Source organism: Peromyscus californicus, unplaced genomic scaffold (genome assembly GCF_007827085.1).
Source record: "Peromyscus californicus insignis strain IS unplaced genomic scaffold, ASM782708v3 Scaffold_6__1_contigs__length_162567912, whole genome shotgun sequence".
NCBI lineage: Eukaryota > Metazoa > Chordata > Mammalia > Rodentia > Cricetidae > Peromyscus > Peromyscus californicus.
This window is the reverse complement of record NW_026294584.1, coordinates 77619751-77634012: the sequence shown is the minus strand read 5'-3', so window position 1 is coordinate 77634012 and position 14262 is coordinate 77619751. Positions and strand designations below refer to the sequence as shown.

The 14262-nt window shown below is 34.9% G+C and overlaps 1 protein-coding gene across 9 annotated transcripts in view; it reads right to left on the bottom strand.

Annotated features, from left to right (window-relative positions):
- Ccser1 (coiled-coil serine rich protein 1) overlaps positions 1-14262 on the bottom strand; it is a 1140231-nt gene that overhangs the window by 923168 nt on the left and 202801 nt on the right. For all 9 annotated transcript variants that reach the window (XM_052722111.1, XM_052722110.1, XM_052722112.1 and 6 more), the window contains one exon: positions 11773-11866. In XM_052722111.1, coding sequence (XP_052578071.1) covers positions 11773-11866 — 94 coding nt within the window. The remainder of the gene's footprint in view (positions 1-11772; positions 11867-14262) is intronic.

The following is a 14262-nucleotide window of genomic DNA, read 5'->3' as shown; positions in this document are numbered from 1 at the left end:
ACTTGAGAGCAACATCATGGCATCCACTAGATCCACTAACATTCCGAAACCATCCTGATACGACTTCAACTGTCTTCCAACCCTAGGATGTGTGGACACAAGAAGGGCAGTCTTCATGAAACCAAGAAATGCCCAATGCCAGTGTAAATTTTTGGACATTTTTATGAATAAAATAAATCTAGAGCAAAATTAAAGAGGAAGGATTCTTTTATAAGACTTCATAAAATTATCAATTAAAACTTCATAATTTGAGGAATAGGAAATGGCTTTTCAGTGTGACAATCACAACTGAATTTGTTGTAATTGTGTCAGTGTTAATGATTACTTCTCTCTTTTCCTACCTCAGGCATGATTGAAAATTATGCTTCTTGTTGGGAACAATTTTAAATATGTAAATATTATATTTACTCAAAAAACACCAGCATTTGCTTTCTTAATTGAATATTCATTTATATAGTAACAGTTGTTGCCATTATTCAAGAAATTATATGGGGATGTCACCACATAATTGTAAGAGACTGTGAGACATATTTTCTATTTAATTGCTTCAGGAAACAAACAAACAAACAAAAAAGAATAACACCAAATGGAAGAAATGAGAAGAAATATGAAGGCTTTTATTCTGAAACTCCTATCCTGTGAGGACATTATTCTGTCACTTGAGTACACAATTAAGAACACTAAACCAGGTAGAAGTTAAGAAAGTTTGATAGCTAAACTGAGAATTAAAAGCAAAGCATAATATTATCAAACTATTGATTACTATCGTTGATTAAGCAAATCACACAAGCAAAACCCAAATCAATTTTAAATAGATACCCTTAAATTACATATCACTGTCCATTAGATAATCTTGTGGTTAAGTATAAGGACTCTCATATATTCTGTCAATTGACAATTAAATAAATTTATTAAATAAAGTACTGTTTTTACAAAGATGATAACCAGAAAACTTATCACAAAGCAATCCTTATATTTAGCTAAGATTTGTGAGATCTTGGGGAAAATGTAGAGGATATGAAACCAACTAAAGACATACTGATATGTTTGTGATGGCGAGTCCTTATGAAATGACACTTCTGGATAGTTGAAGTTATGAAGAATTGAGGACTTCTCCATCCAGCACATCAAATAGTATGTAAGAATTTGGATGGATGTATTTGCAGAGTTAATTGTATAGGTTTGTGTCTCACCAGCTCACAGAAGTTTTGTTTTGGTTTTTCTCATGATTCAGAGCTATCTTAACAACACTCACAAGCAGAGGTGCTGCACACTACACTGTGGTAAACCCCGCCCCTGCTGGTGTGGATAGAGATGTTTGTTTCCACATTAAATGACCCCATGCTGTTCTGCTCTATGGCTTTGTCAATTGTTGCCCACCTCTGCCTTCCCCTGCTCTTTAGCTAATGGTCCTTATTTTCCACAGTCAGCATGCCTACCAGAAAATACCCACGTCCTTTTCAGATGCAACTATGATTTTCCGTGACCTTGGAAACTGTGTAACCCAGTACATTAGAATCGCATGGGAAATTAGATGCAGCAAAGCCTGGAAAGAGTTGAGAAGAGCCCTGAGTATAACAATAAGATCTCAGGGAATGTTGACAGGAGAAGATTTTAACCTCAGAGTATGTTCTTCTTCGGCTGTACTTAGGTCATATTATCACCTACTGCAGAGTTATCCTGATAATTTGATGAGATAACGTATTTGAAAATCTGGTAAACTACGAGGTGGAATACAAATGCACCACGGGGTTTCTATCAGCATTATCAGAACAAGATTGCCATCTAATGGCAGCCAGGCAGTTACTAGAGCCCTAACTCTAAGCCCAAGTGAAAGGAGAACACAGCCAGCTGAGGACATCTCAAAATAATGATTCAAGTCACAGTTGCATATTCGCTAAGTGTTATGAAAACAGTGCATTCCAGAAAACCTATTGTACTTGCTCTACATAAACTTATATGGACTCAATATGACTGAGAACTTTTATATATTGCAAGCAAGAGGTATACAGTATTACTCACAAAGCTGTAATTTAATTCTCTTTTTTTTTTTAAATTTTTTCTTCAACTTCCTAATTATTTAATCCTGACCAAAAAGTTATTTTTATGTCCCCATTCACTCACCCCTGAGAGAACAGAAATAATGTCCTGTGAAAACAGATGGAAGATCAAATGAGACAGCAGAGAGTGCCACTAAATTCTATCCTGAACAAAGGCCAAAAGGACCATGTTCCTGGATGGCACTTTGCACAATGGATATCAAAAATCTGTTGTTTCCTCAGGATTTCTGTTGAAGTCAACAGCAAACATTAAGTCAAAGTTCATGACTTTCAAATCTCAAGGAGCAGAGCAGTTTGGAACACAACCTTCAGTATATTTGAGATTTTAAAATTTATAGGAACTAATTTTATGAGAATAGAGAATCCAAAACTGTTGAGTCTGAGTGAGACATCTCCTGCTTCTCATCATTTATCTTTCTGGCTCCAATTTTCTTAATATGATAAGGATGTGAGTTACTTCCATGAACTGCCACCTAACGCACTCAATATTATTCATTGTTTTATTTTTATCACTATAATTTTATGAGTTAGTAAATAAGTGACAATCAGAATGAACTCTATATATTGTCATAGCTCAATCTTAAATTTTCAGACTGTGATTTTGTTCATAGAAACTTAAGCGTATTGAAATACAAATACAAAGGATGTTTGGTTTCGGTCTTTTTGGAAAAAGACTTCAGCTGGATTTGTTGTTGTTGTTGTTTTAAACAGGACTTCATGTTTCCAAAGTAGCATATAATATGTTAACTGCAGTATTTTTGGTATTTATTCTTACAATCCTTTATGTATCTCCAGTTATAATAGCAATGAGTTCCTCTTGCTTTATTTCTCCATCAAAATATTAATCAAATTCTTCTATTATAACCTGAAATCACTCATCACTAATATTTTCTGACAACACATCAAAAATTCCTCAAACTTATTTTACATGGATCATCATCATACATATATGTGTGTGTATGTGTGTGTGTGTGTATGTATGTATGTATGTATGTATGTATGTATATGTGTGTGTAGGTGTTGTGTTTTGCTAAATTGTTCCATTGTCAATAAAAACCCGAGTCAGATAATCAGGTGAAAACCTTATAGATCTAAGAAGCAAAGGAGGAACAACTGACTCAGCCAGCACCTCTTATTTCCACAAGTTTCAGATCAAAGAGAACTTGTGAATTCCAAGCCCCTCCCTCCTCCTTCCTGTCTGTCTTCCCTGTCCTTTTTCCTGGCCTCTCTATGGCTAATTCTGGTCAGCAAGCACTGGCTCTGCCCCCTAATTCAAGTTAACTTTATTAACACAGTGTAGGAGTGTTATAGTGTGGTCAAATGTTCCATAACATGTGGGCACTAGTATATAAATAAATCCTACTGAGTTTCTTTTTGTTGTTTATGTTTATATGATTTCAGGGCTAACCACTGTATATTGGATAATCAGCTGGAGGTCCATGCCTGGGAAAGACTAATTCTTCCTTTTCTCAGCAGACATTAGTTGCCTGTAGTTATGTGTCTAGGAGTTGAACACCATGAGATTTTTCCCCATCTTTCCTTGTTAGTATGTCTCTTGATACTGTCATTATTCAGGTCTTGTTGGCACAGCCATTTCTACGAACTAAAGTCTCACAACAAACTTTTTGTTCCTCTGGTTCTTACATCTTTCTGTCCCCTTTTCCACGATGTTCCTTTAGCCTTAGGTGTAGGAGTTATAACGCAAACATATCCACTAGGCCTGAGCACCCCACAATCCTTTGTTCTCTGCATTGTGTCCAGTTGTGGCTTTTTTTTTTTTTATAATGGTCTCTCTGGTGAAAGGAATGGTCCCCCTAGGCTCATATATTTGAATAGTTGGAGGAACTCTTTAGAAAGAATTAGAAAGTGTGGCCTTGTTGGAAGAGGACCATCACTGTGGGTGGGTTTTCAGTAACTTGGACTACCATGACTAACAACTCAAACCGAGGTTTCTCATGTCTGGCACTGGGTGTTTGATTAGGTAGTCACAGCTCTTTTGGGGAACAGTGTCATCCAAATGGCATAGCTTCATACATGTATTTATTAACTTCCAAATTATATCTCCAAAGTTAAGTGGCATTGGTACAGGACTTGACAATTAACCCAAAAATTTTCTTTTCAGGATCCCCTAAAGCAGGAAGTAATTATAAGAAAATAACGCCCACACTCCCAAGAGGTGGGATGGGAGGTTTTTGGTCGTTTAATGACCTATGGATAATTGTCATTGTTTATGATGGTTAGTTACAAGTTGTCAATTGTTAATGGTCAAGAAAAAAGCTGAACAAGGAGATTAGATTCAGAGTTTTTGTTTAAAAAAAAAAGATAAAGAAATAATAGGATAAATGGGTAGATCACTGAATCTACACTAAAAAGAAAAAGGGGAAGATATAAAAATGACAAAAGGTAGATTACTGAATCTATTATGAAAAGAAAAAATACTTTTAAAAAGGAACTACTTGTTTTAAATAAGATAAGTAATGAAAATTTTTTGTCTGATTTTGTCAAATGTTACTGGACTGGACATTGTTATATATTAATGGAGTTTTTTGTCTGAATCTGTCAAATGTTAATAGACTAGACATCGTTAATGTAATCTTGACTGTGTATATTGTATATACTTATTGGATATAATTTTTCTTGTATTAGTTATAAGCTTCTTTTAATTTTAGACAAAATAAGAGGAAATGTGGTGGTATTGTGTTCCCCAAAATATTGTGCACCCTAATAAACTTATCTGGGGTCAGAGAACAGAAAAGCCACTAGCTACAAAGGCTAGAAAATGGTGGCACTCACACCTTTAATCTTAGCATTCCAGAGGCAGAAATCCCTCTGGATCTCTGTGAGTTCATGGCCACATTGGAAACAGCCAGGCATGGTGACACACGCCTTTAATCCCAGAAAGTGAGCCTTTAATCCCAGGGAGTGAGGCAGAAAGCAGAAAGGTATATAAGGCATGAAGATCAGGAACTAGAAGCATTTGGCTGGTTAAGCTTTCAGGCTTCTAGCAGCACAGTTCAGCCGAGAGCCATTCGAGTATGAGGACACAGAGGCTTCCAGTCTGAGGAAACAAGGCCACCTGAAGAACTGGCAAGGTGAGGTGACTGTGGCTTGTTTTGCTTCTCTGATCTTCCAGTGTTCACCCCAATAACTGGCCTCAGGTTTTATTTTATTAATAAGAACTTTTAAGATTCCTGCTACTTGTCATATGTTTCTGAGTTTTGTACAATCTAGTTGAAGACAGCCTATGCCCACTTCTTTTGTTCCAGATACATCATAAGCTCTACAAACTTAAAGTTGAGTTTTAGAATTTCCTTGTGTTAATGTTGCAATTCTTTATACATTGCCATTCATATTAGCAAGACCATTAGGGGTTCATCTCAACTAGCTGTGCTTTTACTCATTAAAAATTAATAACAAAAATTACCTTCTTAATTAATAGGCGCAGGAGGAATTCCTAACTCATTGAAGAATTTTTATAATGCTTCTTCATCAAATTCAAAATATTTAGCAACTACCTAATAAATTTCTAATTGATATTGCTGGGCCATTACCTCTATTTGCATGTAGACATACACCAATACTGCCCCCAAGTATTTGAGAAGCAAATCTAAAATAAATAAGACAAGTAATAAAGTTTGTCTTTACTATATCATCCACCTAATACATTCTTTTCCAATAAACATTAAATCATCTAAATCTATTTTCAATCAAGTAACCCATCTTCAAGTGGTAAAGACCAATTGCAATGCAAGACAGCAGTACAGGCTCCCTTTTATCATTTATGAACTTAGTTTCTAGTGAGTAAGGTATTTAAAACAGAAATGTGTTCTTTCTCAGATACATTGCTATTATACAGTATTTGGGACAAGTAACTAATATCCACAGGAAAAAGTTTTAGCTATTTAATTGGACTGATTTAACACACACAAAAAATGTGGTGTGTTTTTTAAGCAACATATCTTAATTTGTTAATATTTAATATTACCAACTCATCACTTTATGTTATAAAATTAAGAAAATAATATTTTAATTAGAAAGAATATTCTGAAATAACCTATAATAGTGATGAATTATTCAAAACTCAAGGACCCTGAAAAATACCAGTGATAAAGCAAAGTATTTACAAAAGATTAAAATTGTCTAAATCCCAAGAAGCAGAATCAAACTGTATTGGCTCTAGCCTATGCAAACGAGAAAGCAAGACACTTTGCATCAAAGTATGCCTCAGTCACCTACTTAGTCAGGCTGACATTTTTGATATGAATATAATCACAGTGTTACAAATAGAGAACAAGATTCTTTGTGGCAGAAGTGGAATCCTGATTCAGATATGTCTGATTTCAAGGCAATAAAAATCTTTTTTTCACATATTTATATATTTATTTTTATTTTTGCAAGTAAAAATAAATTCATATATGAGTATACACACTGTGTCTAAATCATTTCCACTCATAATTTCCCCTTCCAACTTCTCCCTCTCCTCCATTCTCTCTCACGATCTCTTCTATAATAATTATTGTAATATAGACAGATGATAGATAGATAGGTAGATAGACAGACAGGCAGGCAGACAGACAGACAGACAGACAGACAGATAGATAGTGTATGGATAAACAGACTTAATTTTCTGAAGTCCATTTAGTGTTACTCACATGTACATGTGTTCAGAGCTGACTCTTTGGAACTGGATAACCTATCCAGGGCTCATCTCTGGAGAAAACGAATTGTTCCTCTCTTAGCAACCATTCATTGTTTGTAGCTCTTCATCAAGAGGTGGGGCCTTGCGAAAATTTTCCTGTCCACATTGGTATGTCAACTGGTGTGATCATTATGCAGGTTTTGTTTAAACAACTATATTGTTGAGATTTCATGAGTTCAGCTTTCCTGTCACATCTGAAAGACACTGTCTTACATCAGGCATCTTGGTCCTCAGGAAACTACAATCTTCCTGCCTCCTTTTCCATGACTTTCCCTGAACCTTAGTTGTGGTTGTGTTGGGGCTGAGCTACTCAGTCTCTTACTGTCTGCACTTTAAGCAGTTGCTGATTTCTGTAATAAGTTTCCATCTGTTACAGAAGACTTATCTTTGATGCCAGCTAAGAGTTAAACTTATCTTTGAGTATAAAGATATATATTTAGAAAGCCATGAGATGCTATTTTGATTTAGGTAAATGGTACTAATCGTTTCTCTGTGCTCTATGATTTCTCCACCTATGAACAGTTGGCTAGGTTTATAGTAGCAGATATGAATTCCCTCCTATCAAGTTTACCTTAAGTCCAATCACGTAGTTTTTGGTTACCCAAAGATTTACGTGACACTATTGCATAGAGAATATATTGTTGGGCTGGTCATTGTTGTGGTTCACAGATTTAACAGCTATGTAAGACTACTGATTACCTTTCTCCCCTGGCTGCTTACATGGCATTGCCTGATGCTATAGAAGCTGCTCAGAAAAGAGACTTGCAATTCTGTACCCGCTCAATTTCTTCAAATTCTATGTCCAAAGTGTGTGGTAACCTCAGCAATATGGTCTTATCTTCAGGCTCTAGAAGGAAACCAAGGGCAATAGCAGTGGTCTATACTGTTTTTGAAATCTCTTGAACTTCTTCTCCTCTGCCTGATAAACAACTGGAAGTGGGAGGTTTCTCTTCCCTAGCACTGGGATATTTGTTCAATAACCTATGACTTTTAGGTGAAGTATTATCAATATTTGTATCAGAAATTTTCCTAAACTATATACATTTTTAAGTGGAGCTTCTTTGGGTTGTTTTGTCTTGTTTTGTTTTTGTATGTTTGTATGGTCATGTTGGTGCATGTGTATTTTAAAGTAAGCTTCTGAGTTATAATCCCTATTACTTTTATTCTAACTTTTAGTTTTTCTGGGATGCATCCTAAAGACGCAATATTCTTTAAAACTTTTTAAGGTTAATTTGATGTGGCTTTGATAAAGTTCTGGCTCACTATGAGCCTTCAGTTTCCTTTCCACAAACTTACTTACATGTTAAACCAACTCATTAAGACATACTGCTCTGTAATAAGCCATATATTTTAAAGTGTATGATTTTTACGCAATGTGACATGAAATCAATACCAAAAGCAAGACAAGGAATATATTCAGTAGCTCCCAAGCTTCCTTATCATCACTGGCTCCTTACAGTTTCTTCCTGTCAGCCCTAGACAATGATGTGTGGGGGTTTGTTTTTCTGTTTTCTGTGAAATTCACATAGTTTACACTAATGGGAACTTGTGTTATTTTCAACATCATTTTTCATGCAGCATAGTTCTCCAACAATGAGTCTATGTTCTCATCCTGATAGTCCAGTTTTTGCTGAATGCTTTTCTATAATGTGGATTTAGACCAATTTATCAACCTAATCTTTAAGCTACTTTCATTTTTATTTTAAAATATATAATTTGAAAGTAATATGACATAATATGACAAGAGTAGATTATATTAAAAATACAGAATGTGATGTTTGATATATATATATTTACATTTATCACAATCATAATCTTTAATGCTTCTATTATTAACATTTTTGAACTAAGATACCCATAATTTGTTCATCTTATACCTGATCAATGTCTTCCCATTTTTCCTTCCCAGAGACCATAGTAAGCATCAATGTAACCCCATCAACATGGTTCTAAGATCCATGTGTGCTCTATCATCCTTCCCTCTTCATTGGATCAGTGTTGCTGCTCCAATGACTTTACCCATCACATCCTGCCACAGTAAAGACTGATGAGTGGCTGGCATAAATGTAAAGGGACTAACAGCTAAAGATGATGAATTATAGACACAAATCTAAATTATCTGGATATATATTGTCCTATATACTAGCCCTTTTATAACATCTATTTAGAGAAGAGATACCTTACAGTTGCCCAAAGATCACGTCTAAGCAACAATTTGTTTTAGAGGATGAGGTGACAGGTAACCGGCTTAGCATCTCACTCTCAATTATACCTTCTGTGCAGTGAGTCAGAAAAATAACAAATCACTTTTATTCCCTTAAATAAAGTGAATAGTGGCTGTAATACTTTATATAGAAAAAAATTTTAAAGGTTAATGTTTTCTCAGAGCAGACACATGGAGCTACATCTTTGTTTAGATTTCAAGTCGTTTGCTCTTCATTATTGCTATCTGTCAAGCATAACTGTTCTTCACCATGACTGGCCCCAAACAGAACTGGTCTTGTCATGTCATCTCTACATTGAATTATTTCATAAATATCCCAATAAACACAAAATAGAGATGAGAATATGATTTGGGAAGTTTTAATCTCAAATCCCTATAATTCCATGACTACCTCAGTCAAGGTACTCATTTCCCAGTTTTGATCATTTTACACAATTTATCAACTTAATCTGTTCCCTTCTCCATACTTGTAAATCAACCAAATAAGAGATATAATCATGCAACCACAAACCTCTCTACAAAGTATTATGTAAAATTCAAACTAAACACCGTTATTATAAAATTCAACAAAACGAACTCTAATTCTGTAAGACTCTTAAATCCTCTTCTCGCTCATTAACTCAGAATGATTTTTCAGTTTTTAAACATTTAAGTGATATATAAGAACACAAACACTGTACATAAACTGAGTTAAACTTATCTCTGTAATATTCATCATTTATTCGTAACAAAAACATTCAAAATCCTAACTTTTTACAGAGTATACATATTTTTAAGTAAATGCTCCTATGAGGGTGTCACATTTCATTTAGCTGTTTTCAACTACAATTGTCACCTTTGCCCTTCCACCGTCCTGACCACTGACAGAAGAAACCTAACCATGTATCCTGTAGAATTCTCCTTGCCTTATCCTCAGCTGCCTATTGGCAATCTTACCTTGTCACTTAGCACTTACTTTCTTCTCATTCCAATACTTCTGATAAAATTCATTGTTCAAACTTATTTCAAGAACTCCAAAATTAGTAAAGTTTATTTATATAATCTCCCATTACAGAAAAAGAAATTTATTTAAAATTAGGAGACCCACTTTACCACACAGAGTTTAAAAACTAGAAATAGAAATTCCTCTCATTATCTCATAGGTATCTCATAAGTATGTGCTGGATAAGATTATGAGAGGAGACAGAAAATGAATGTTTCAGGGATGGCACTATACTTCTCTCAGAATTTCATCAAAGGGACAGACTGTCCTCTTGTTATGTACGCTAATGTTAGGGATTGATCTAGGGTTTAGGTATACCATCTAATCCACCTCTGTACCATCCACTGTTAACAATTTACACCGTAACTATACAATAGTAAATATGAACGCTTTCTTTATTGCTTGTAGTTATGCTTTTTGTATATTAGATATTAAATAAGAGCCTTTCTGAGAGACATTTGAAGCATTTTCAACACTTTTTTACTGTAGACATCTAAATGAGTATTATGTATACAGTATTATTTTATAGTTTGCTAGTTTCAAAAGTTTGGATAATAGAGATTAGATAGTTTGGTCTACAGGTAAATATGTTATGCTATATTACATATCTACCTGCAGCAACCCAAATGTTTGCTAGATGATTACTAATTGTCTTTTAAAAGACTCCTTCTAAGGGGAACACTTTTTACTGTGTTTCCCTAATGTCTAACTCTTAGGATAAATATACATGAAGGACAAATTTTAGAAGTTATCTTCATAAAAACTAATAAATCTACATTTTGAAAGGATAGCTGTGAAACTGCAGGCAGAATATTCTGAAAAATTTTAATCTCAAATTGATATACAATGGCAAACTAAAATAGGGTACAAATTTACAATATATTAGCTGGGTATGAATATGTGGCCTGAACCAAACATCTCAAAATAGGGCTGAGAATTAGTACAAGAATAGAATTCACACAATTTAGAAGTAGGAACACCAAGAGCTACAAGGTCAATATCCTCTAAATGAGCTAGCAGACTCAAGACTTTAAAGCTTACCTTAACATTGTTGACCTTTAATGTACAAGTAATAATGTAAGAGGTATCATTAAAAGTAAAATAAAATAATCTTTGCTATCAAGTTCCTAAATCTGAATACAATTAAGGCATATAAAGTACTTGGAATGAAGTAATTTTTGAGTTTAGAGATATACTATTTAATATTTAATATAATTTCAAACTATTACAAATGAGGTGGATGGGTTTTCTTAGCTTGTATAAGATGAATTTACTTCTTACTCATCATAACTGTAAATGTGTGTTTGAGGGTATGTCTATAGTTGTTATTTGTCACTATAAGCTCTCAAGATCAGCATTAATGTATGTTGTTAGGGATGTGACTAAAATTTTGAATAACAAATCTAGTTCACCACACTTATATTCATTTAAAAGTAAACCATGAAAAATGGAATGGTAGCCACTGCGTTAGATATTAATGTTTTCAATTAGTCAGTATTTAATTGGAACTTATCTCCTTTTAAAAAGATTTTTGTGTGCAGTTTTATTTTACAATTGCTTCTAGCTGGATTCATGTTTCCACAACTGACTCTAAAGTCATCAAGGACAAGAAGCTCAAGTATGCAGAGCACTTAGCTTGTTCCTTGTACACAGATGATAAAAGGAGAAAGAAAAGACTGGCCATGCTCTAAACAGTGTCTGGCTTACAGGGAAAGCTGCACTTAAAGCTAATTGGATAAAATTGGAGTCATATTCTTGTAGGCATTTATTGGGGTCATATTACGGTAGGCATTTATTCAGCCCTTACCTGGGGGTTGAAGATTCTGTTCCTCTAAAAATTCTAAATCAAGCATTAGATCATCTTCATCCAGCTCACAGGATCCCAAGTGATTTAGAACATCCTGAAAGAAAAGTAAAACTGATTAATGAGGGAAAGCACAGAGGAGATAAAAGAATAGCCACGTGCAATGAAGCAAAACACTCACAAATCAGAAATTGACATTTGCGACTTCTAAATCTACCAGTCCCATGAAATATTTTAAGAATGTTCCAAATTGTTTAATTTTTCCTATGTCTTAGTTCCCTTAATTATCCATGCCTATTACAACTAATAACATATCATTTTCAATTGAATACACACATGCGCGAGCGCGCGCTGCGCGCTGCGCGCTGCGCGCGCGCGCACACACACACACACACACACACACACACACACACAAGATATGGAAAAAAGAAAAATGATTCCCAGGCATCAGAATAAAAGTTTATTTTCACAACAAAACTTCTTTAACTACCATTAAGTGATTTTTTACATATTTAAAAGTATGTAAAATTCCAAATACACTGATGTCTATACATAAAACCCTAGTTTCATTTTTCTAATATTTCAACTTCTTGGCCATATTATCATTGTTGTGTATAGGTTCCATCTAATGATGTCAACCTCAAATCCAATTTTTAAAAGTGGTTGTTTAGCCCCATAACATTTGTGCCACTAATTATAACAGTATATCCTGCAGGCAGGTCACTGTTGTAGGTCACATGGCTTGTAATTGTATAAGATTGATTATTACATTCCTCTTCCAGTAGCATGCAAAGTATATCTTCCATCACCATAAATGCTAGTCAGTAGGGGGTAAAACTTCTACCTGGTCACCAGATCAATATTTCCATGTTTAATGACATAAGTTTTGTCTTCAGCAATAGGGTGTTTCACTCAGGCTATGGAGAATTACCAATATCCTTGGTAATAGCCTATGATGTTTGAGGGTGGGGGGCAGATTTATGGGACCCCTTTGGCCAATAGTTCTACAAAATAGAACCCATTCCTGGCACTAAGGGTTTGAACTTGGTGGTATAAGATGGCCAATTGGGGAATTATCTCCCCCATTATATAATGACTTCATTTAAATTCCTTCATATATGTGTACATTTTAGGAAGCTTCTATAGTAGATTTCTATATGGCTTTTCACAAGATCTTAACATAACCTGCCCTATTTAATATTCTTATTCTAGTTACTAAAAGCAATCTACTTATTGAACACTGTCCTCATCAAAATCCAACATAATTCTTCACAGAAATTGAGAAAACAACCTTCAAGATTATATGGAAACACACACACACACACACACACACACACACACACAGAGAGAGAGAGAGAGAGAGAGAGAGAGAGAGAGAGAGAGAGAGAGAGAGAGAGAGAGAAACACAACAACAAAAAAATGGATAGTCAAAACAATCCTCAATCCTGAATAGTAAGAGGAATTGCTGGAGGTGTCACCATCCCAGATTTCAAGTTATATTAGAAAGGTAGTAATAAAAACAGCATGGCATTAGTGATCACATTGATCAGTGGAATTGAATTGAAGGCCCATACATAATCTCACATGCTTATAGATACCCAGGTTTTGTTTTGTTTTACATAGAAACCAAACATACACACTCGACAAAGGATCTTCAACACATAATCTGAGTCACACTGGATAGCTGCATGTGAAACAATGCAAATAGATTCATATTCATGCACAGGAAAGGGCACTACCATTCAAGCATAGTTGCAGCCTCTATAATGGGAAAAAAAACATTATTGATTATACATCTGAGGTATTTTTCTATAGGAACCCTAGTCAAATAAATAGCAATATTTTGAAAAGAGTGAAAGGAATGTATTTCTAGCATGTTATCACCTTTTTAAATAATTCAAGAAAGAACACTTTATGTGTTTTGAGTTTCTGGAACATGATTTGTGAGCATCCTTCCCTTCCAGTTGGTACCTACCCACTCACTTGGATACCATGCTCACAGATTCAGGCACAAGCCAACACAGAGTTTTTGGTAGATGGTCCAAGACCAGTCTCTCAACCACCTCAGTGACCAGAGTCCTTTCTCAGAAATTAATTTTTTCCTGGTTATCAATATCAAAAGAGACAAAATGCCATCTATGCAGGGACCATGGATTTCTATGCAGCACCCCTGCATATGCAAGACCAGCCAGGAGTACTTGAAACATAGAACCATAGAAGCAGGATTTCTCGTTCCCGCTACCTGCAGCTATCAAGGCCCAAAGACACAGATAATGTTTTTCAAGTTGAGTCCACTCAGTCCCCTTTGAATTTGCTAAGACAGTGACCCACCATTGATGGTGGAGGGAAATTAATGTTTTTTTTTTTTTATTAGGATGTTACTTTTTTCAACAGGGAAATACTAAACAACTTTCCCAGCTATTCCAACAATTCATATAGAAGTGACAGACCAATAAGTGATCTAATTAAACTTAGGAAACTCACTACATGATT